The 24615-nt window shown below is 38.2% G+C and overlaps 1 protein-coding gene and 1 long non-coding RNA gene across 2 annotated transcripts; one reads left to right on the top strand and one right to left on the bottom strand.

Moving 5' to 3' along the window:
* The first annotated feature begins 383 nt into the window (after positions 1-383).
* On the top strand, positions 384-19751 carry Pacrgl (parkin coregulated like). Its single transcript, XM_003465075.5, has 9 exons — positions 384-541; positions 2029-2125; positions 2251-2405; positions 4926-4993; positions 6482-6572; positions 6973-7107; positions 7588-7695; positions 10085-10165; positions 19011-19751. The coding sequence occupies exons 2-9, from the start codon at positions 2065-2067 to the stop codon at positions 19065-19067; spliced, it is 756 nt and encodes a 251-aa protein (XP_003465123.1). The 5' UTR covers positions 384-541; positions 2029-2064; the 3' UTR covers positions 19068-19751.
* A 1182-nt stretch (positions 19752-20933) lies between these two features.
* LOC134471383 (uncharacterized) lies at positions 20934-24133 on the bottom strand. The gene is made up of 3 exons (XR_010040828.1): positions 23777-24133; positions 23174-23231; positions 20934-21842 (listed from the first exon to the last, which is right to left on the bottom strand). It is a non-coding gene; the product is annotated as an uncharacterized LOC134471383 (long non-coding RNA).
* Positions 24134-24615: the final 482 nt, after the last annotated feature.

Genomic DNA, 24615 nt, shown 5'->3' with positions numbered 1-24615 from the left:
GAAGGGAATTTCCACAACTGGATTTATGCATTAGCTAGATGGGACAGGAAGATCAACGAAATTCCAAGGTTGGTTAGGCCAGATGGCTTTGGAACAGGAGTTCACAGTCCTCAGCTTTTAGAGTATCAGAGAAAGTACAACACTATAGTTGAGAGAAGCTAAGAATTCAGCCTGGAAAGAGGATGGAGCTCAAGGGACCATAATCATTCATCGCCTCTGCTTCCAGAAACTCATTCTGAAAAGATCTCCCATCAGGAGCTCTTTTGTCAGCAAACACAGCTCTACCAGAGAGAATGCTGCCCTTCGAACGCCACACGCTCGGTTGCTACGGTAACCGTCAACAGCCCGCACTCGAGGGGCCTCTCCCCCATTGGTTTAGAGGACGAAGCGTGCGTCTGACGTCACTGCGCGGCGTCTGGGGAAGCGAGCGGCGCGAAGCCCGGGTTCCCTGAACGCGAGCGGTCATCAGTGGCCCCTGTGGCTGTTGGCCCGGGGACCTGTGGCGGCGGCTGTGTGAGGAAGGCTGCGGCAGAAAGGCGCGGTAGGAACGAGCGCCTGCGCGGTGGCGGCGGGGATGAGGTTTCTGCCGCACATCCGTCGGGCCGGCTTCCTGGCGGGCCTGTGGATCCGGGCCGCAGGCGGCGGTTGCTTAAGACCCCGAGTTCCCGAGCTCTGCGGGCGCCCCTGGCCCTTCCGGGGTCCGCCTGGGCCAGACTCGGCTTCGCAGGCCGCGATCGGAACCAGCCACTCCCTCTTCCCCCCTTTATAACATCTCCTTTTCGCCACTGCGTGTCTGCCTGGGTTTCTGTGACCACTGACTGATCCTGAAACTGGGTCTAAGATATTTGGGGGCGGGTGATGGTGAGGATGTTGGAAAACAGAAAACAAATTTTAGGATTACTTTATGATAGAACTGACTGGGACAAATGGGTGTCGCATTCTCTCTGGCCCTTGGAATTTGAAAGCACTTTTACATGTGGGACGCACCTTCTCCAGTGAAGGACCAGTAAACTTTGGAAGTTTTGTAGTCATAGGCTTAGAGAGCAGGGGAAAAGGTGTGCTGTGTCCCCAAGAGCTTAGCAAGCAGTGCAGTGGTCTCAGAAACTGTGTTGGGGAAGAAAGCAGATATTACAGAGAAATAATAGGATATTTGAGTTGTCTAAAACCATGACAGTGTGTTTTCCTAGCATTGACAACCGTGTTGGAAGACCCTAATGTGATCTGCTGTATCCAGGCAAAGGGAGAATAGGTCTACAGTGAAGCTTCAGTTGCCTAGGTTTTTCTCAGACATTATGACATAGCGAGGGGTTCCACATTTGGTGGAGCTGTGGATTCTGAGAATAAAATGAAGGGTGATGGCTATAATATTATAACGCAAAATAAAATATTTCTTACCACTTCACTTTCTCTGCCACTACTCTGCATCACCATCCTCCTCCACACATGGCACTTACTGAAAAAGCACTCGAAAGAGCTGTTGAGTGTAAGACGTATTGATCATTTTTCTTGCACACCCAGCTTATGTTCAGATTGGTCAGTGGTTTAAGTAGTTTTTTTCCTTTTTTAAAAAGTCGAGCACACTTAATTTGCCTTAAAGAGGGGTAATTTTAATGAGTGAAAAAGAAATTGTGTGAAAGACACTCATTTACATAGGGTATTTTTGAGGGATTTCAGGGACTTGTTGAATTCATTCAAATTATAAAGCATTACTGTGTTACAGGAACAACTGTTTGGCATAAGTAGGGATACACAAACGACTCCCTTTAGAAAATCTGGTATACTTTCATCCTGTGGCCAGAGTGTTTCAGATGAGCCTCTTACATTGTACTTTGACAAGTCCAGTGAGAAAAGTTATTTTTGTGTATCTTGTTTTCTTGTGCATGGTTTGCATTATGCATAATGGTTTGCATTATGATAAAGTTGTCATAATTTCCTGTCTTCCTCTTAGTCTTTTTCAGGTATTTGGCTCTGTACTATATGTTTTATGTGTATTCTGCTCTGGTTTACACTGTATTCTGTTTTGATCAGAGATAAACAAGTTTTGAAATCAACTACAGAAATAAAATGGAAGCAGTGCAGAAACCAGGGTGTGCTGCAGGTGTCCAGTTGAGAAACAGACTAACAGGTCAGAACTTTGTTTTTCTAAATAAAGAAACCAGCTTTCTTAATGAGATCTTCTGTGTTATAAATGAAGCAGGGTGTGCTTTATTACTCTTTCCTGGTTTTTGGTGATACCTGTTTTTGTTCTAGGTAACTGTGATCAAAGAGCATCTGCGGGTACACAAATAAAACAGAGATCCACAGCTCAGCGTAGCAAATCTACATCATTAACCAGTTCTCCAGAGTCTGTAGGAAAACTTCATCCTCGACCAAGTGATAAACTGAATCCTAAAACAATTAATCCTGTAAGTACAAAAATGATTCCCAGCTCACCAAATTTTTAAAGGTAACATGCATTGAGCCTCCACCTACTACTGCTTGATTCCAGACGCTGCTTGAGTTCCCCCATTTGCTTGGGTTGAGCTAGGTTAGTCAGTTTAGTGCGCTCTGTCAAATTCATCGATGAACCCTGTAGAGTATAACATGGACTGTGTGTCCATTTTTAATTTTTTCTGTTATTTTACTGACATCAGTAAGAGACCTTTCTTGGGTGACACGGTTGTATAGTTACGTAAAGGTATTTGGCCATTGTTCTGCATTCTCTATATTAGTTCCATCTACAGTCCTAATTGTAACACTAGCCTCCTTTTTCCCTCTCAAAGGGAATTTAGTCACATTTAACAAAACCTGAGGTTTATTTATGTAAAAGTACATGAATTAAACTCTGTAGGTCAGTGAATTGTCCAAAAATTAAATTGCCTGTGCAGTACCACCAGGTATCCTCTGGCCTCTGCTCAGCCTTGATATAGAGCAGCGAAGGCAAACCATTTAGAGCTCTCAGTGATAGAAGCAGCCCACTGCGGGTCATGTGCTGTAGGTGCGGTTCACCACCACTGGTGTACGGTAAGGTGATAATGGTTTCCTCCTTTGAAGGGGAGCGTGCGAGCAGCTGAGGCTCCTGGCTGACTTTGCTGCCAGATGAATACAGGTTTCCTCTGACCTCAGGATGTAGAACTACCAGAACCTGTTCAACTTGACACTTGCCCACCTTCACCTTCCCTCCCATATGTACAGCATTATTTCTTCTTCATCATCCTTACTGTGCAGTCTTCCTTCCCTAAACAGTTCAGAAACAGCAAATAGAGGAAACCCCGAGTGGCATTCAAAAGAGTTCAGCAGTAGTGGAAGCTGCAAGGTAGCAGCACAGGCATCTAGCTTGCTAGATGAAGTAGGCCCGCAGTGGCAAACCTATGGCACGTGTGGCATGTTGGGCTGTTTGTGCAAGGCCTAAAAAGCCTGTCATCACTGGTATAGAGTATCCATTTAGAGTTAACTTTTGTTGGAGGACAAGAGTGAGATCCAAAATTCAGTTTTAAAACTCAGCCCAAGTTCTAGCTAGTAATTTGTAGGAATAGAGGAATAGTTTTACTCTTTCTGGCCATAGTTCCTGCTTTAAAAATAATCCGTGCTTTAAAATTACTTTCAAATTTTCATGTCAAATAAGTTACTTCAAAATGTGTGCTCTGAGTTGGTTTTTAAGCTTCATATATTTTTTTAAATGAGCTAGTTATATTTTTAACATAGGATATTGCATTTTTATTTCATAATTTCATATGATTATATGCAGAGTACCGTGAGATGAAATACTTGTGTCTAAATTCTTAAATCTGTGATTAACTATGTTGAAATTGTCAAGGCTGTGGCTGTTTGATTTGTTGATTGACCATCACATCTTCCAGGGTAGAATTAGTCTGTTCTTACTATCATATCAAATCTGTGGCCTGTTATGAGCTGGACCTCGCAGCAGGAGGGAGGCAGGGGGCTAGCCAGTGAAGCTTCATCTGCAATCACTGCTGCTCCTGGATCCCTGGCTTCGCTGCCTGAGCTCTGCCTCCTGTCCGTTCAGAGGGCATCACATTCTCATACCTGGCAATATATACTTTACTGTGAACCCCATATGCTGGTGATCTAAGTTTATACTCATTTGAATTATTCCAAAACCTCTTGTAATCATGCCCTCAATATTATTGTCTGTGAAACTCTTCCCTGGAGACCACTAGAGTATATTATATAGCAAAACTGGAAGGTTTAAAGTTATATAATCAAGAAAGTACATTCAGAAATGTATTTGTAAGAATCTTGTGTAATCATTGACTCCCTCACTGAATTGAACTCAATCAGTTATGTTTTTCTTCATTTTGCTGTGCTGGCATTAAACCAAGGGCCTTCATACTACTACATCTCCAGCTCTTTTAATTTTTAAATTTTGAGACAAGGACTTATTAAAGTTGCCCAGGCAGGACTTGAACTTGTATCCTTCTCCCTTGGTCCTGGCGTTATAGGTGTGTGCCACCCCAGCAGGCTTTGACCCAATGTTTTTTGCTTGTTTGTTTGTTTGTTTTTTCTTACAGATCATAAAGACAGTCTGGAGAAATTATGCAGATTCTATAACTGTATATATCACTTTATTTGGCTGGGGGAGGGCGAGTAGAAGATAGTGCTGCTACCTGAAAACAAGTTCACTTTCTGTGTGTTTAACCCCACTTCTCCATTCAGCCCTCACGTTGTGTAGGATTTTAGCCACCTTCAAACCCTCTGAAACAAGTTAAGGGTAACTAACAAAACATGTACAAAGCTGGTTGTGGTTTTAATAACACTGAGGCAATTTTTCTTCAGAGTTATAGCTGAGCAAAAATGATGTCCAGAATGCCAAGTGGCAGTTTGAAAATTGGGATGACTATTTTTCTCTGATCACAGCAGGATTAAAATTGATCAGATATCACAAAGTGAAGTTGATGATAATATTTTGAATTTTTTTGTTTCAGTTTGGTGAACAGTCACGAGTCCCTTCTGCATTTGCTGCTATTTATTCTAAAGGAGGTATTCCTTGCAGGTAAAATCAGTACAGTTTAAAACTGATTCTTCAGGATAATTGAGTAAAATCAATACAGTATTCAGTTTAAATATATTCACAGTCTTATTTACTAGAAAGATTGAAATAGCGATAACGTATTACCCTGGGTGTTGGATTGGCATTGTTGAAGAAAGCCGTTGAATTCCAAAATGTAATTATGGAGAACTGAGATCTGTGGCAAACCGTGAAATAATTTAAAAAATGGAATGATTCAGTTTTAAAACTATAAATTTAAGTACTTACAGGTTTGGGCAAATTGAAAGTAAAGAATCCTATCTTGGTAAAGTGAAATATGACAATTTAATGAAGCTGCATATCTTACTAAATGTGGATATTTGATTTTACTTCTTTTTCCATGTGATTCTTGCTGTCTTTCTTTACAGTATATTTAATTTTTGCCCATCCTAGATGATAGAAAATTTGATTTTCAACATGGAAAAGATAATCACATCATTTATTTTTTGTTTTTGTTCTAAAATTTTAAAAAATTGCAGTTATTAGTAGTTTTTTCAAATATTAAGTGGAAAAAAAGGTCAAAAGTATTCTTCAATTTATTATTATTTCATATTTAGATTTTGAATTGAAGCCCTATTTTAAAGTTCTTGAATGTGACCCTTCTCCTCCAGCAGTTGAGTTTTGCTAAAAATGTAAAACAGTTACAGAGGCCTCTGGCTCTTAGCAAAACAACACTAACAGGTGAGAAGTTGAGGTGAGACCCTTACAAGGAAGGTGGAGAGAAGCCTGAGGTTGGTAAATTAGCTCACTGTCAGTAGAGTGTGGTGACTTCTTGGATATATTCATCTATCCGTGTCACATTGTGTATCTTAAATATATACAGTATAGTTCACGTCAGTTTCATCTCAATGGGTAGACTATAATTCAAGAGCTACCTGAATAGGCCTTTGTACCTTCTGGTCTATTTTGTTCACTGTAACAGGAATTAAATCTGATTTTTCTTTATATTATTAGTGTTAGGGTTACATGAGCTGTGTATGAAAATGCTTTTCATAAAACATTTTTTCTAATCACTTTGTTTATTTTTAATTTCTGTAGGTCATGCATTTTGTTGGAATCATAACAAAGAGCTAGCAACTGAAAAATTAGTATTAATAAATAATAGTATACTTAAATTCCATAATTATAAATATAACAATTGTAAAGTTACCAGATTTGCTGAAAGAGTAGGGTTATAGGATTATAGCCATTATTTATTTTTTATTTATTTATTTTTTTGAGGGGGTACAGGAATCAAACTCAGTGCCTCCTGCTTGCCAGGCAGGTGCAGTGCCAGTGGACTAAATCCCTGGCCCTGTAGTCATTATTTTGAAAAATGTCTTTTTAAGTTTTTTTTCTTTGTTTTTTTTAAACCATGACCTACCTATGTGCCATAGGGTAATTCTAACACATTTATGCTCTGTAAGTTGTATTTATGTTAGATCCCTGTATTCACTGTATTTTGTGTTGTAGATTGGTACATGGCTCAGTGAAACACAGATTGCAGTGGGACTGTCCTCCGGAAAATCTTCCATTTGATCCTCTTCTTATTACTCTAGCTGAGGTAAGTGGTACCTCTCTCCTGAATGTAAGATAGGAGAAAAAATTTTTTTAAATTACATTAAATGCTTTGTTGAGGATCAGTAAATCTTATCCTATAATTTTGAAGAACTAAATAATAGGTATAAAAATATTTCACCCATTTAGAAAGTAATTATGATTGTTCCTGTTTCACTTTTCTTAATGTTTTTGTTTGTTTGTTTTCTCTTTGGTCTCTTCTGTGAGCAGAGGCTTCTCCTGCCTTACATGTGTTCTTTGTTCCACAGTTTTTCATGTGATTTAACTTATAATTGCTAAAATTATGCTATGACCCAGGATTTCTACTTAGCCCAGTAGAGATTCAATTTTTTCTGTTGTTAGCAACATGATAATGAATCATGCTTTTGTTGTTGTGTCTTTATCAGGGTCTGAGAGAGACTAAGCATCCATACACCTTTGTGTCCAAGGAGGGTTTTAGAGAATTACTTTTAGTCAAAGGTGCTGCTGAGAAAGCTGTACCTTTGCTTCCTAAGCTGATTCCTGTGCTAAAGGCAGCTCTGGTATGTCATTTATTTCATTGTACTATTTTCTTTTCTTTCTTTCTTTTTTTTTTTTTCCAAATCACATGAAAGAAAAGAAAGTTCTGATAGAGGAGGAACACTTCATGCCTCTCTTCTGTTGCCACCAGCTTACTCCAGCTTGTGGTTTTGATAACTGTGCAGCATTAGGCCACTGTAAAGGGCTGTGTCCCAGAGGGCTGTGTGATTATGTCCTTGAAGGTAACTTTAGAGGATGCTCTCAAGAAGGGACATCTTGAGTAATTAGAGGAAGTGGCGAACTCATTTTAGTCTATTGGCTGCAGGTATTTTAATTAAAATTTGTGTTTTGCCTCCGGATCTTCTGTGTAAATTAAAAGTTATTTTAAAAATTCTGATTGTCACTATCTCCTAAAGTTAATCTTACTTTTTTCTCAACCTGCTTTCCCTTCTCACTAACCTACCCCCCACACACACCATTTTCCTAATTAACTGATTCCACAGGTTCATTCAGATGATGAAGTGTTTGAACGTGGATTGAGTGCTTTGGTACAGTTGAGTGTGGTCGTTGGTCCTTCTCTAAATGGTCATCTGAAGCACCTGCTTACAAGTGTAAGTTCTGTGGCATTAGATAATGATGTGCAAATGTGTCTTCTTTTTTAAGTCTTTAAATTGTTAAAATATCTCAAAACCTTAAACTCATCATCTTCACCAAAAAATAAGAAAAATAGAAATTAGACTTAGTAATTCATAAAACATTTTTTTTTTTTTTGTCTTTTTCATTTTTATCGGTACCAGGGATCGAACTCACGACTGCCTGCTTGCAAGGCAGGCGCTTATGCCACTGAGCTAAATCCCCAGCCCTATAAAACATTTTAATAAAGTATAGTAAGGCTAACTCTCTTTAATATTTCTGATTGGAAAGTGCCTAGAAGAGTAGGCCTAAGGCCCACAATAAGAAGTAAACAAAAGTTAAATGGGTATAATTTAACAAGCAATGTAATGTCATTACCCCGCTGGTCATGAATTATAAGCAGTGCTCACACTCCACACGACAAGCCTCTTTTTTTTGTTTTTTTTTTTTCTTTTTTTCTTTACTGTGAGCCTGTCGGTTACACTTAGGATGCTACATTTGGGACCCTGCAGCCTTAGGTTTAGTGAGTTGCTAGCCATACTCACGAAAGCGAGAGAAGCTGCTGCTCTGGTTCCCTTCTTACAGCATAAAGGTGCACACACAGGTCAGCACAGTGAAGAGGCAGGCAGAGCAGCGGCCAGGAGAGTAGGCACCGAGATTCGGATTTTTCTTTCCCAGCAAAGTTGTGCAGTCAGTGCTTGCCACTCCCAACAGCAGCGTGCAGGAGAGGGCCTGCAGTTTTGCTGACCAGAGAAATGCACTTGAGCCTTGGTGTCTAGGGTTTTTATTGGGGCCTGTCTCTTAGCATGACTGCCTGCCTGTGTGGTCGGCATTAGCTTCCCAGATTCTGCTGATACTCTGTGGCCCAGCGACCCCACCATAAATCACACTGTTAGTGTGGACTAGTCTGAGCCAAAGTCCTAAGGCTGCCGTGGATGCTCGTACCTGACAGTGCATTCTATAGTCATGGAGGTCACCACCCAGAAGGTAGGGATACAGTCCGAAGCTTTCTTTAATCAAGGTAATCCTTTACTGCACCTGATACAAAGACTAATGTCCTAGCCAGCATCATGTCCAAAGAGGCAAGGGGCTTGGGGATGGTCCTGCTATACTGTCTGAAACATTAAACCCCATGACTGTGGAGACTTTTTTTTTTGTCATACTTTAGGGTGTCAGTAGGCCCTGTGAGTATCTACTTTTTAGGTTGTCGTTTTCACATTGTTTTCTCTTTCTGGGAGTTTCTCCTGACCTTGCCTAATCTTCCATTGTGGGGTGGAGGGCTTCGTTACTCAGTGCTCTGTGGTATGAAGTATTCCTACTAGGTTACATCCATACCTGCACGGAGGAAAGAGCAGAAATCAACTTTGTGTGGCAGGAGCCTTAGAAGTGTTTGCTGAATGATGAGCTCCTTCCTGAGCTTCATTTGTATTTCTAGAAAGTAGCCCCATGAGAAGTCTAAACTGAAATGTTTTGGTCTGTGGACGCAGTAATGCAGATGGTTTGGTGGAAATACTGTTGAAAGTTAAGCTTGCTTATGTCCCTGCTTGCTCCTGTGATCTGCCTCACTCATCTTAGGCCCTTAACTTTTTAAAAAAAAAACTTCCACTTTTGCAACTAGGACCCACTCAGAGATACCCCTTTGGGTAAGTGGTTGTCTTAGTTACTGTCTTTATTGCTGAGACACAGCACTCATTGCCCACGACTGAAGGAAGAGAGCTTTCTTTTAGCTCACATTTCAGTCCATATGTGCTGGCCCTGAGGCAGGATGGTATGGCACAGGAGTGTGGTGGAGGAACAGCGGCTCACCTGTGGCAGACAGGAAGCCAGGGGTGAAGGGAGCCGCCTGGGAAGAAGATAAGGCCTTCCAGACTGCACCCTTCCCAGCAGACCCCACAGCAGGTCAGCTGTCAGCCACCAGAACCCAGTCCCTTCCACCTAAGTGCATGAGGATCTTGGCGGAAAACTGGGTTGGTGACTTGTCGTCTGATTTCTGTATCTATCTTTAGTGAATTACTCATAAATACTCTTTGTCACCTCTTATTATAGGAAAATGTGTTCTTTAGAGATACAACTTTCTATCATGGTCCCCCAAATATGATTGCATTTTACAAAATGAAACATACGATATTTCATAGAAAACTTACTTCACTTATACTCTAACAGATATTGCAGAATTAGCGTTACTTCAAATAATGTCAATTCATTTTGGTAAAGAAGGACAGTAGTGTCTAGTACATGTAAATTTTTATGCAATATTGCCTGAAAGTAGTCGTGAAATTCTAAAGTGAAATGCTGATAGTTGTACTTATGGTGAATATTTCTACTTTTTCAAATCATCTTATGCTGCTTCCTGTTTTGCTTCAAAAGCTCTCCAAGAGACTGATGGACAAGAAATTCAAAGAGCCAATCACTAGTGCATTGCAGAAGCTAGAGCACCATGGTGGGAGTGTAAGTACAGCATCATTCCTTAAATCCTTTGTAAAGAGTGTTAATCTTATGGCAGAATTTCCTGCATGCCTTTTGTCAGCTGCAGGTAACCGTGTGAAGGTGGCAGTGTGATATTTTTGCATAGAGCTCAGGGTCTGTCCTGGCAAGGTCACATAGTTCTTGAGTACTAGGGTACAGACCCAGGCTGAGTAAATACAGGGACTGTACCTCACCTCACTGTACTCCCCACACCACACTCCATATACTACAGCTTAGTTTTTCAAATATTTTAGACAGTTTTGTTTTGACCATTGAAAGTCTTAAAAAAAAAAAAATTAAAAAGAGGAGCACTTAGCTCATCAGATATTTTTATTCTTATTTATTTATTTGGTCCTAGAGAGCAAACTCAGGGCCTTGTGCATCCCAAGCAGGCAGAGCCAGGCCCCTTTCCCCTTCCACGTGCCTTGTCTCAGTTTCAGTGTCTGCCTGTAAAGACTGAAATGACACTAGCCACTGACACCTGTGCGCACACACAGTCTAGCTTAGCTGATTATTCTCAACTTGCCAAAGAGCAAAAACAGGGGATTTTATTACTGTGTGTTGTCAAATAACTATGTTGGTTAAATTTTCATCAAAAAGTGTTTAGGCAGTCTAGTTTTAGAAACAAGTCAGTCTGATTTTGGAGATTTTTATAATGATAGACTTATGTGTCATTTTATATTGCAAGACTTGGTTTCATTTGAGATACTTTTGCTAAAGGAATTCATTACAAAAAAAAATAAGGTAATTATATGTAATTTCAAAATGTGGCCATTTTGGTGTAAATTTTGCCGAAATTATCCAATTTGACTAATTTCAATCACTTTAAGTGGATTACGTTATTTCCCTGGCAAATGCCTAGAGAAAAATTTATGAAGAGGAGGAGCCTCTCTAATCCTACCAGGCCATGAATTTCTTTGTTGTGTTGAAGTCCGAGGCAGAGCATAAGCACTCAGACACCTCGTTGAGGTGTACAGAACCAGCCCCTAGCACTCGCATGTCCCCTCTTAGCAGAAGCAAACTGCTGGCTTACAAATAGCTGGCTGCTGGGAGAATGTTAGTGCAAAATCTATTTGCCTTTTGTATTCCTATAAGGGTGACACCTTTTTATTCAGAAGCTTTCTACATGGTTTTCCATATCCTGTGGACCACTGTGGGGCATGGGGCAGTAAAAAGGACAGGGCCAGCATGTGGTATCTCATGGGTGGGTGTGCACACGCACATGTGCATGTGTGTGAACTAAATTTCACAAACAGTACATCAAGATTTGGACCCAGAATATCAATATAGTTGATACTCCCAGGACCCTAAGATAGTTTCTCTTTTATTGGGATTCAGTTTTATTGACTTGAGTATATTAATAAAGAATAAATAAAATGAAAAAGGCTTTTTCATTGTTGGGGCTCCTAAGTATTTATTTCTTCAGATTTCTAGTACCTTCCTTCTGTCCTACTTAACATTTTAAAAATAGTTTATGTAATCTCAATAGAAAATTTTCTATTGGAGTTACATATCAATAACTTCCTCTTGGTTAATTATCATATTTGATTTTGGCATTTTGCAGTCCTATATGAATTTAATGAATGCTCTTCATTCTCTTTTAAGAACTTAGAGCTTATATAAGATTTTTTTCTTAAATGTTAGAAGTTTTTAAAAACATTCTTCTCAGCCACTCAGTTCACATTTCTTACGACATGTGTATATTACAATGACATAAAATCCCAACTTCTGAGAAAATAAAATAATATTCATTACAATCACACAGTTACTTTTATAATTGATCTTTTATTACTTGCCTTAAATTGAAATCAGTTCTTTCTTGGGCTGATTTAGTTTTTTTTTTTTTTTATTTACAAGGAAAAAGAAAAAAACAGAACAAAACAAAACAGTGTAAGAGTACAAGTAATACAGAACTACAAAAAAAAACAGTAAGAAATCACCAGTTAATAGATTATACACTATCATCTTAGAAACAGTGGTTCAGGTCACAGGATCAAGGCATACAAAGTGAACATTCAAACAGTGAGACTGCAAATAGTTGTGTTCAATCATCTAATCACAAATATTAATATGGTCATCTATTTAACACACCTAAACGCTCTTGCTGTTTTATTCTTTTAGGGCACTTTTTTTTTTTTTCTCTCTTTATTACAACAAAATTTACACATTTTGGGTTTTATTGCTCCCATAAATCTTACTACTTTTTTTTGTAAGAGAATAAAATCAAACATGATAAAACAAAGCTGTTAGTCAAAACCAAGGATAGACATAGCACATGATGTAAAAACAGAGTACAAGGTTATCAACAATGGTTACCATAATGCCTCTTGCTTCCTTAAGAAGAATTGTCTATCTCATTAGGTATTATAAAGTTGAACAAAACAGTAGAGAACAAGACCAATAAATCCTGAACATTGTAAATCTTACAGAACTTCAAAAGAGGATAATAGTCAAACCAGAATGGGCATCATAGTGAATCTTATTGCCTTCAAAGTAGTTGCCTATACCCTCAAATTGATACTATCATATAGAGTAGAACAGAGTCTATAATCAATCAAAACAAGATAGTGGGAGTATTACAGGACTTCAAATCAACTTAATAGGAAATCAAAAAAGTTACTATAATATATCCTGCTAGTTTTTTTGATTTTTTTCCCCCTTAGTTTAAAAAAGAAATAAAAAAAATTAAATAATTTTTTAATGAATAAGGGAGAGGTTGAGATAAAAGAGGGCATAACAGCATAACAATACAGGTTAAAGCATGCCAGTTTCAGCAACCTAGTGCTTCACCACCAAATAACCCGACTTAATAGCAGTTACCATGGGGTCTTTTTCCTTGAAATATTTGAATATAACTTCATATGCTATAGCATCAAACATATCAAGACAGTGTAACACCATTAAAGTGGATGAAAGCATTGTAGAGTATTTAGAACCAGCTAACAGAAAAATGAACAATGGTTTCTGTATTGTCTCTTTGCCTATAACAATTTTTGTTTATACTACCATATATGATAAAATCCAGCAAGATACAACATGATAAAACCAATAGAGACAGAAAAGCCATAGTTTGGTGGGGCTTTAAAACAAGATGGTATTAAATCAGCACTAGCTATTATGATGTCTTGTTTTCTTCAAAATAGCTGTTCATTGCATCACAGGCCATAATATCAAACAGCCCAGAATAAAGCCATTCCAATTAATGAGTGAAAACTTTATAAGGCTTCAAGGCCACATAATGGGGAATCATGATTACCACATATTTTTATATATTTGAATCATTATTTACATTAGGGAAACTTTGGTATTCACACATGCAAGATTGATTTATTTCACTTATGAGTATGGTCTCCAGCTGTGCCCATTTATTGATAAATATCTCAATGTGATCCTTCTTTATAGCTGAGTAGTACTCCATTGTATAGAAATACCATAACTTTTTTATCCATTCTTCAGTTGATGGACACTTGGGTTGTTTCCAAAATCTGGCGATTACAAATTGTGCTGCTATAAACATAGGTGTGCATATATCACTGTGGTATAATGCTTTCAGTTCTGGGAATATGCCTAGAAGTGGAATAGCTGGAACAAATGGGACTTCCAGTTTTTTGAGAAATCTCCAGACTGACCTCCACAAAGGTTGTACCAGTCTACACTCCCACCAACAGTGTAGGAGAGTTCCTTTTTCCCCACAACCTCTCCAGCACTTGTTGTTGTTGGTTTTCTTGATCCTAGCCATTCTTTGAGGAGTGAGATAATGTGGTTTTAATTTGCATTTCCCTAATGACCAATGATGACGAACATTTTTTCATGTATTTATTTGCCATTTGTATTTCTTCATCTGAGAAGTGTGTATTCATCTCAGATGCCCATTTTTGGATTGGGTCTTTGAATTTTAGGGGTCTTAGTTTTTTTTAATTCTGTATATGTTTTAGACAAAAGTCCCTTGTCTGAGGGGGAGTTCACTAAGATCTTTTCCCAGTTTGTGGTTTTCTTTTCACTATGCTGGAGGTTTTTTTTTTTTTTCCTTGCAGAAACTTTTTAATAAGAGGTGGACCCAGTTATTGATTCTGGGAAATGTTTCCTGTGCATTTTGAATCCTGTTCATGAATTCTCTACCTACCCCTATGTCTTCATGGTTTCTACCTAATTTGTCTTCCAATAGATTTAGTGTTTCTGTTTTAATATTCAGATCTTTGATCCATTTAGATTTTAATTTAGTACATGGTGATAGACTTGGGTCTAGTTTTAGTTTTTGGCAAATGGAGAGCCAGTTTTTCCAACACCATTTGTTAAAGAGACTGTCGTTCTTCCAGTGAACCTGCTTGGCTCCTTTATCAAAGATAAGGCGGTTGAGTGTGTTTGTAGTTGTGGTTTTATCTTCTAATCGATTCCATTGATCTTCGTCTCTGTTTTAATTCCAGTACCATGTTGATTTTACTACTGTTGCTTTGTAGTATAACTTCAAGTCAGGGATTGTGATGCCTCCTGCCTTGCCTTTGCTGCTTAGAATTGCCTTTGCTATTCTAGGTCTCTTCTGATTCCAGATGAATTTTAGGGGTGATTTTTCTAGATTTATAAGGTATGTTGATGGTATTTTTATTGGGATTGCATTGAATCTGTATAACCGTTTTGGGAGACTGGCCATTTTCACAATGTTTGTTCTTCCTATCCATGAGCATGGATGTCTTTCCATTTTCTGAGATCATCTTCAATTTCTTCTTTCAGTGTATTATAATTTTCTCTGTATAGAACTTTCACTTCTTTCATAAGAGTAATTCCTAAATATTTCATTTTTTTGCTTGCTAGTGTGAAGAGTGTGGCTTCTCTTATTTTTCTCTCTGTGATTTTGTTGTGTATAGGAATGCTATTGATTTTATATCCATCTACATTACTGAATTTATTTATTATATCTAAGAGGCTTTCAATGGAGTTTAGGGGGTCTTCTATGTAGAGTATCATGTCATCTGCAAACAATGACAATTTAACTTCTTCTTTTTGTACCTTTACCCCTTTTATTTCTCTTGTCTAATTGTTCTGGCTAGTACTTCCAGTACTATATTAAATAGGAGTGGTGATAAAAGGACATCCTTGTCTTGTGCCTGATTTTAGAGTAAAGGCTTTCAACTTTTGGCCATTTAGTATGATACTGGCTGTTGGTTTGTCGTAGATGGCCTTTATTATATTGAGGTAAAGATCATCTCTATTCCAATTTTCTGTAAAGTTCTTATCATGAATGAATGTTGGACTTTATCGAAAGCTTTTTCTGCATCTATAGAAATGATCATGTGGTTCTTACTTTTGGCTTTATTGATATGGTGGATTACATTTATTGATTTACATGTGTTGAACCATCCCTGCATGCCTGGGATGAATTCCACTTGGTCATGGTGTATAATCTTCTTGATGATTTGCTGCATCCTATTTGCCAATATTTTATTGAGGATTTTTCATCTGTGTTCATTAGGGAGATTGGTCTGTAGTTCTCTTTTTCAATTGGGTCTTTTTCAGGTTTTGGTACTAGAGTAATATTTGCTTCCAGGAATGACTTGAAAAGGATTGCTTCCCTTTCAATTTCATTGAATAGTTTGAGGAGTGTCAGCATTAGGTCTTCTTTGTATTTCTTGTAGAATTCTGCAGTGAATCCGTCTGGGCCTGGGCTCTTCTTTGTAGGTAAGGAATTAATTACATGTTCAATTTCATTGATGGAGATTGGGTTATTCAGCAGTTTTACATCCTCTTGATCTAGTTTTGGTACTTCATATGTTTCTAATAATCTGTCTATTTCTTCTGTTATCAAACCTTTTAGAGTAGAGGTTTTCGAAATAGGTGTTGATAATCTTCTGTATTTCTATAGAGTCTGTAGAGATTTTACCTTTTTCATTTCTTCTTGCATGACTTTGAGCTTTTTCTTCCCTTTTTTAAATAAGGTTGGCTAGGGGCTTGTCAATTTTATTTATTCTTTCAAAGGACCAACTTTTTGTTTCGTTGATTCTTCAGATTGTTTTCTTAGTCTCTATTGCATTGATTTCTGTTCTGATTTTTATAATTTCCTCTCTTCTTTTGGCTTTGAGCTTGACTTGCTCTTCTTTTTCTTGCTGTTTGATGTGTAGCATCAGGTTGTTTATTTGTATTCGTTCTGTTTTCCTGATGTGGGAACTCAGTGCAATAAATTTTCCTGTGAGGACGGCTTTCATTGCATCCCTCAGATTCTGGTAAGTTGTATCTGTATTTTCATTTTCTTGTAGGTATTGTTTAATTTCTTCTTTAATTTCCTATGTGACCCACTGATTACTCAGGAGTGTGTTATTCAGTTTCCATGTGTTTGTGGGATTTTTGCATTATCTTTTATCGTTAATTTCTAATTTAATAGCGCTATGGTCCGATAGCATGCAAGGGACAATTTCAACTCTTTTGCATTTATTTAAATATGTTCTGTGAGTTAATATATAGTCTATTTTAGAGAATGTCCCGTGTACTGCTGAGAAGAATGTGTTCTGTTGTTGTTGGATGGAATACTCTGTATATGTCTATTAAGTCCATTTGTTTACAGGTGTGATTCAGTTCTTTTATTTCTTTGTTGATTTTCTGTCTGGTTGATCTGTCCATTGGTGTCAATGGTGTTTTAAGATCTCCTGTTAGAATTGTGTTACTGCTGATTTGGTTTTTCATTTCTGTTAGTACTTGTTTTATATAACTGGGTGCTCTGGAGTTTGGTGCACATATATTTAAGATAGTTGCCTCTTCCTCTTGGAGTTTTCCCCTAACCAGTACGTAGTGACCTTCTTTATCCCTTCTGATCATTATTGGCTTGACGTTCACTTTGTCTGCAAACAGAATAGCTACCCCCGCTTTTTTTGGGTTCCTGTTGCATGAAGTATTGTTTTCCATCCTTTGACTTTCAGTCCGTGAGTATCCTTTTGGGTTAGATGGGTTTCTTGTAGATAGCATATGGTTGGATTTTTTTTCTTGATTCATTCAGCCAGTCTGTTTCTTTTAATTTGTGTATTGAGACCATTTACATTAATAGTTAGAACTCTTATATATTGGTTTATTGTTGACGTTACCTTTCTGCTGTTGCATGTTTATCTTTCTGCTCTGTTTAATAGTCTGCTTTGTTTAGTGGTTTTTTCCTAAATGTATCTAGGCTATCTTTCAGTATTCTTTGCAGGGTTGGCTTGGTGATCATGAAGTTTTTCAGCTGATCTTTGTCATGGAAGTATCTTATTTCTCCATCGATTTTGAAGGACAGTTTTGCAGGGTACATTAGCCTAGGTTGGAAATCATTTTCCTTTAGGATCTGAAGTACTTCACTCCATGCTCTTCTTGACTTTATTGTTTGTGCTGAGAAGTCTGCTGTGATTCTGATAGGTTTTCCTTCATAGGTCATCTGTCTTTTCTCTCTGACAGCCTTTAATATTCTGTTCTTTTGTTCGATTTCTGGGATGGTCATTATTATATGTCTGGGTGTAGATTTATTTTGGTTATAGCTATTTGGAGTTCGATATGCTTCATTGATCTTGGTATCAGTTTCCAATCTCATGTTTGGGAAATTTTCAGCTATTACTTCTCTAAATATCCTCTTGACATCCTTTATGTTGTCCCCTTCTTTTTCATTTATCCCTATCAACCTTATGTTGTTTCTCTTTGCGTCATCTTGCAGGTGTTGAATTGTTATTTCCTGATTTCTTCTTATTTTTAAAAGATCTTTTCTTTCCTGTTCACTGGCTGCAATCTTGTCTTTGAGGTCTGAGATTCTATCTTCACATTCATTCAGGCGGTTTTTACAACTTTCAGTGGAGTTTTTGATTTCTTGTATATCTCTTTGCATCTGTTTTATGTATTCTGTTTGTTTCTTACATTGTTCATCAAGGGATTCTATCCTTTTATTTAGTTCCTCCAATTTTTTAACTGCGTCTTCTTTAGCTATGTTTAGCATCTGCTTCATTTCTTTTATCATTTCTTCTTTTACCTGAGAGATTATTTCTGGTTTGAATTCCTTTAAGGCTTCCCAGAGTTGCTTCTTTATTTCAGTTACTATTATTTCAGGTATTTGTTATGTGCCATGTGTTTTCTTCTATGCACATGGCTCCTAGGCTTTCTTGGGATGGGCTGGATGTTTGAGATTGCATTTTGGTCTTTCGCTTTGTCATTTTCCTGTATTTTAGAACTTCAAGTGTTGTTCCAGGTGTGGGAGAGAGTTCCACCAGCCTGGGATGGGGTTCCCTGTGGTGGCCCCACTCACTGGACCCAGCAGGGATCCACGGCCTGGTCCCCAGGCCAGGAAGAAAGTTCCCGCAGGCTGGGTGGGATTCCCAGCCGCTGCTGCTCCACTCACCAGTCCAGTAGGGAACCCGATTTAGTTTTCTTTCTAAGTAATTGATTCATTTGTCTTGGAAAGGGGTATTCTACACGCAGCTTGATCTTTGTTGCCTTATTGGGTACGTGAGAACTTCAACTCCACAGCACTTCCTCTCCTGAGTTCTTTTAAGCAGTAAACGCACTCCTCAGTGTGATCCTTAAAGGTGGACTTTGTGTTCCTTCCGGTACAGAGCATGAAAATCAGTGGAGAGAAGGTATTAGCCAGAGTGTGACAGTGAGACAAATGGGGGAGACTGAACTTAAATATTTCTCTGCCTCCTCCTGCTCCAGATACTCCAAAACATATATTTTTAAGCTCAGAAACAAAGTTCTACTCCCATTTCTCATTCCTTCATTTTGTTCTTACCCTGTTTCTATTTGTCTTGAGTTCTGGAGTCTTTTTAGGCATATTCTTACCTGTTGGGTAACTTCATACTAATGCCGCTAATTTTTTTTCTGTGAACAGGGAAGCCTTATCATCATCAAATCCAAAATTCCAACGTATTGCTCTGTATGCTGTTGAAAAAGGGCGCCAAAAACACCGTCTTCCTGCTAATAAGCGTCAGACACTGACCACGGGTACTCATCAAATCTTTATTCAGTTCATTTATTTTTGTAAATCACGGCCACCATTCATTACTTGTATTTACAGATTAAGCTGAATATATGTAGTCCTGCTGAACTGGAGTAAAATTTATTTGTTTATAAAAAAGAATGGGTAATGATGAGAAGCTATTAAAAGAACTTCTATGATTATTTGTGTTGAGAACCATTATTGAGTTTATAAGATTAGATGTATTTGTATTTCTTCTAGTGCCTTTTTATTTATAACATTTGTTTTGTAATCGTACAGTTGTACACTTATTTTTGTAAATATCTGAGGGATATTATTTCTTGATTTTATTTATCAAGGCTGTGAAGTTTAAATAGTGGACAAACATTTGTGAATTTACTAAAATTATTTGTAAATATGTATTTTATAATATAGAGTGTGTGGAAAAAGCTTATTTCTTGATTATTCTAGTTTCAAGAATTTTTTAAAAATATGTAAATTCTATTGCAAGCATGTTGTTTATTACAACTTACTAAAATTACCTAAATTTTAGGTATTAATTATATGCAAGTAAATGTTATTTTTGCATTTTGTAGAATGAAATTACTGATGAACATATGTAGATACTTAGAAATTAAAATCTTAAAACTCTTACATGTATCGTCAGTGGTTTTGTTTTGCTTATTTTAAAAAAATATATATATAGAACGTAAGTTCACAAAGAAATATAGTTCAGAATTGCTGAGCCAGTAGAAGTGGATTGTAGGTCATCCTGTAGAGGAAGGAATAGATGAAGGGAAATAGGAAACAGGAGATGAATCTGTCTTACTGGCAAGGAAGGGCTTTAGAGATTTGAGAATCCACACCAAATGCAAAAACCACGATACACGCTGCAGAGGACAAGGATGAGAAATTACTGTCTTACCTCTGTTACCTCAACAGGCTTATATCCTAGAAGCCCTGCACAAAAGCCTTTCCTTTTTCTGCCCCTCAGACACTTGTTTTGACATCCTTACAGTTCATTTCAGATGCAGTCTCAGTTCTCATTTGAAAGAAACCATTAATTATCAAGCATCCCTAGTGCACCAATGCTGTCCTCTTTCAGAGCGCTTCCTTCCGGTTCGGTGTGTGGCGCTCTGTTTCATCAGCTGTCCAGCCCCTCATCACATCCTCCCACCATGCCAGCTGCAGCAGCTGCCTGCCCATTGGCCAGGCTTTGACTTTTTTTCTCATATTCAGTACCACCCACAGATATCTGTAATCTAGAAGATGCCATAGGGAAAGAGTAATGTTTTAAATCTAGTAATTACTGACAAAATGTGTTAGAATAAAGAGCCATAATACAGTAGAGTAATAAACACTTTATTTTGCTTTTATTTTTCTTTTTGAAATACAAAATGTGCACATTGAGTACACAAACACGCGATGGCAGGTTTCAGTGTACATGTATTGTACTACAATGTCTACACTGGTGGTAGCAGGGCAGCAGTCAACATCCTATCTCTACACCAGAATAGATACCTGATTTATTGTTGCAAAGACAGTTGTAGATTTCATCCTCCTGCAGCCTCGTGGTCTTTGATGTTTCTACCAAACACGAAGATGTGTGTATCTGTGGTACTGTTGTGGCATTTTTACAGTTTTGACTTAAGATCATTAAGGAGGATCTGAATTGTTGGCATTCTATTTGAGCTAAATTATAATGCAATCCAGATGAGTTGTTCATCATCTATTGTCTTTTCCTGTGAAATCTTGGTGGTGGTTGTCAGTGTGATAGAATCACTGTTACCAAAGTGGATTCTGCTTGCTATTTGTTCCTAGTACACTTTCGGGTAGTTGGGTTTCTTTGACCCCAAATGGCTTGTAATATAAACATGCTGTGGGGAAGTCAGGGCAAAGGAGATGGAATTGGTCTTTAATACTGTCAGGGATTATTTTTTGTTGAGCATTATTATGTATCAAAGGACAGATATCCTGACCCTTTGCCTATGTAAACTTCCTTGCTTTGAACTTCCGCTTAATAGCCTCCTAGATACAGTCCACTTGTAAGATTAAACCAGCCCAAAATCATACATATTTTGTAGGCCTTTGCTGTAATACGTGGAAAAGTGCTTATTAAAATAAATTTTATTAGGCATATGTTGACATTCAGTAATAAACTAATTTTTTGTTATAAAAAATGCCAGATAATGTCTTTAACAGAAGGTGGGAAATCTATAGAAATTGGAAAATTACGCAGTTTTGGTTTCCAATTGTAGTAATCTTACTTTGTTAATGTTACATAAATGTAAGGAAGTGAAATTAACTTCTGGAAATAATACAGATGTACATATTTTAGAAAATAATTTGAAATCCTCGGACTGAATACCTACAAATGAATAGCAAAAAACACTGATATTTTAAAATTACTAATGTGTGAAAGCCTCAATAATCCCATGACTAAAGGATCAAAAAACTATACACCAGATTCTATTACTTTTGAATATCCAGAGTGTGAAATGAGTTAGAATATCTCATGAACTCAGTGCCGTTATGAAAGGGATGCAAATTATAAATGAAAAACTCAAATCTTCCTGGGATTGCTTGATATTAAACAAAGCTTGTTGGTATAATATGCCTCAGTGTAAAGCTGAGCAATCTATGCTAAAAGTGGTAGCTCCAACTGTAAGTGTGGTAGAGTAGTTCACATTTGACAAGTTAAATCACATCTTCGAAGAGCTGCATGGAGCGCATGATGTTTTCATCCTGTAAGGAGGCAACACAGGGCTTCAGTTCAGCATGGCTGTAGCAGATGGTACCCTACTGTGCCCCTAGTGTCGCATCCCCCCCAGCTGCCTGTGCCAGTGCTCGCACACTTTCACAGCTAAATGCCATCCTGTCTCTTAGATCACAATGGATCACTGATTTTTTTTTTTTTGGCTCTTTAAACATTTCATTTAACTCATCCTTATCAGTCGAGGATATTTTTAAATCATAATGCTGGATATCTGGTAATCAGAGAGGTGTAGGAGGTAAATTAAGTGAATAAGTGAGAATTTTGGCGTTTCCACATCCATACTGCCAAATCACAGAGACTTCTGTATGGGTTCACAGACATAACGATGTGTATGACAGCTTACTGCCAACTTCGGAGGGTTGTGCTAGGGGTGTGGGAGGCAGCGTGGTGGCGGACTAGGGAGTGAGGTCTACAGTATCATGTGCCTTTCTCTGTGATTGGCTAGTTATATCTATGTGTGTGTGGACTTTGAAAAGGAATGGCCTGTCAGTGCCAACATAAAGCCCTGATTAAAGAATCCACAAATTGTGCAGTGGCTGTGTTAGGTTAGCACTGTCCTTAGTGGCGAGTTCCTAGGGCTGACTTTGGGTATTTTATAGGTACCCTTGTCAGTTTTATGGGACTGCTCTTTGTGAGCTGTTTAGTTGTGGGAAATGGTGGTTGAACCAGTTTCAGTTTGCACTGTTTGAAACCAAGTTACTGCTACATCATGAAGCAGGTTGATGTCACCAAGTTACCTGTCTGAAAGATCACCACTTCAGAAGGTAAGGTGAAAAACAGATGGTAGGAAAGGTGCAGAGCCAGAATTTAACAATAAAGAGAAAATCTACAGCCCCAACAGACTTCCTGGTCTCTGTGATTTCATTTTTAATCTTGTGTGCTTCTACATACACATCAAGTCAAATAATTCAAAATAAATTTAACATTCATTTTCCAGAATACAGATAACTACCCACATCCCCCCCCCCGCCAGAAATGTCTGCTCTATTTTTTTGTATTCGAAGACCATTATTTGTCAGTTACAAATACTAAAGGGTTTGGGAAGAAGCATAGTAAATGGGTATTTTTGTATCTCCAGGGCTTCCTAGGTAGCCTGCCTTAGAGTAGACGCCTTCTGCTGATTGCAAGACTGTCAGTTGACATTTGTTTATAAAGTGGGAGCCCTGCTGTACCTGTTGTAGAAATGCTAAGATTAGACATTTGATCTCTATGTTGTGCTTAGTTCACAGTGGCTCAGTGGCACTACTTACTGAAGCTACTGTAACTTTACAGTGACAGTTCTTTCCCCCGCATTACTTACTTTTTGGCAGCTTTCAATGAACTCGTCTATGGTCCCCATCTTTATTTTTGTCCATTTTCTGTACAAGGAAAAGAAAAAGAACAAAATGCGTATTAAGGCTTTCGATATGAAACTCTCACAACTGAACCCCATAGAAAACCCATCTGCTCATTTAATGTGGAGACCCACACCGCAGCAGGAGCTAGTGGATTCTTGGAAATTAGAGTCCTACGGTAGTGTCCTTTCCAAAGGTCAGAGTCCCTCTGCCTCAGGTGAAACTTCACATGATAGAGTTCACCAATATGTTGAAATGTGAGTGCTGGTTTTCTCATGTGGAAAATGGGGCTAATCAGGATTTTTAACATCAGAAGGTTTTGTGAGAAGCGAATAGAAACAAAAACTACAACCTGAGAATTGCTTAGTGCTCTATTTAGGATATAGTGAAGTTACCAGTGTAATAAATTTAAAACCAAAGTTACAAAGTTAGTCACATGGAAAATATTCTGCAGTTTTTTCTCTTTCAGTAAAATATATTTCACTCTAAAATCCACAGTGCTTTTCAAACATGAGGAAAGTGCTGATAATTTTGGACTGTCCATCCCTACTTTCTGTTATCATTCCTACCTGGAAAAATGTCTCCATGTGTTGTCTGGGAGCATCTTCTTTGAGGACAGGATATGTGCATTTGCCCATCATGTCGTATATTGCTTTCATTATATCGATCAAACAAGTATGAGGAACCCAGTGGAAGATGCTTGACGCATTTTCCCATATAGTTTGAACATTGTGATTTTTCAATTCTTCAAAGACAAAGCTAGCAACAGGTTTTTTTTTTTGTTTGTTTGTTTTTCCTTAAAAGCAGTTGAATAGGAATGTAAGAATCAGCCAGGCATGATGGCACAGGCCTTAATCTCAGCACTCAGGAGGCTAAGGCAGGAGGATCACTGGGAGTTTGAGGTTCGAGGCCAGTTTGGGCTATAGAATGAGTTCAAGACCAGCCTGAACTGTATAGGGAAACCCTGTTGTCATGGTTTATGTTTGTGTCCCCCAGGCATTGTGAGTTGGCATTGTGTATTTGTGATTGGTTCATTGTTTAGTGCTTGGATTGATGGTGTCAGTGCTCCACCCACAAAGGGGTGGAGCCAGGATGTGATGTGATGGCAGGAAGAAGGTGTGTCTTTTCTCTTTGCCAGTTCTGCTTTGCTGTTTGTAGCTGCCATGAAAGGCAGCCCAGCCATGCCCGCCTGTCTTGGAGCCAACTGAGTGTGGACTGAAACCTCCAAAAATTGTAAGAAATAAACCTTTCCTTTCCCAACTTTGGGCTTCAGGTGTTTTGTCTCAGCGACAAAGTAAAAAGTAACTAAGACAGAATTTGGTACCAAGGAGTGGGGTCGTTTGCTGTGACTGTACCTGGCCATGTTTTTCAAGAGGCTTTGGAAATGGCTTGTGGGAGGAGTTTGAAA

This window comes from Cavia porcellus, unplaced genomic scaffold, assembly GCF_034190915.1.
Source record: "Cavia porcellus strain 051 isolate PalLab524CR breed Dunkin Hartley unplaced genomic scaffold, mCavPor4.1 scaffold_18, whole genome shotgun sequence".
Taxonomy (NCBI): domain Eukaryota; kingdom Metazoa; phylum Chordata; class Mammalia; order Rodentia; family Caviidae; genus Cavia; species Cavia porcellus.
The sequence above is the reverse complement of the archived record's forward strand: the minus strand, read 5'-3'. Positions and strand labels throughout refer to the sequence as shown.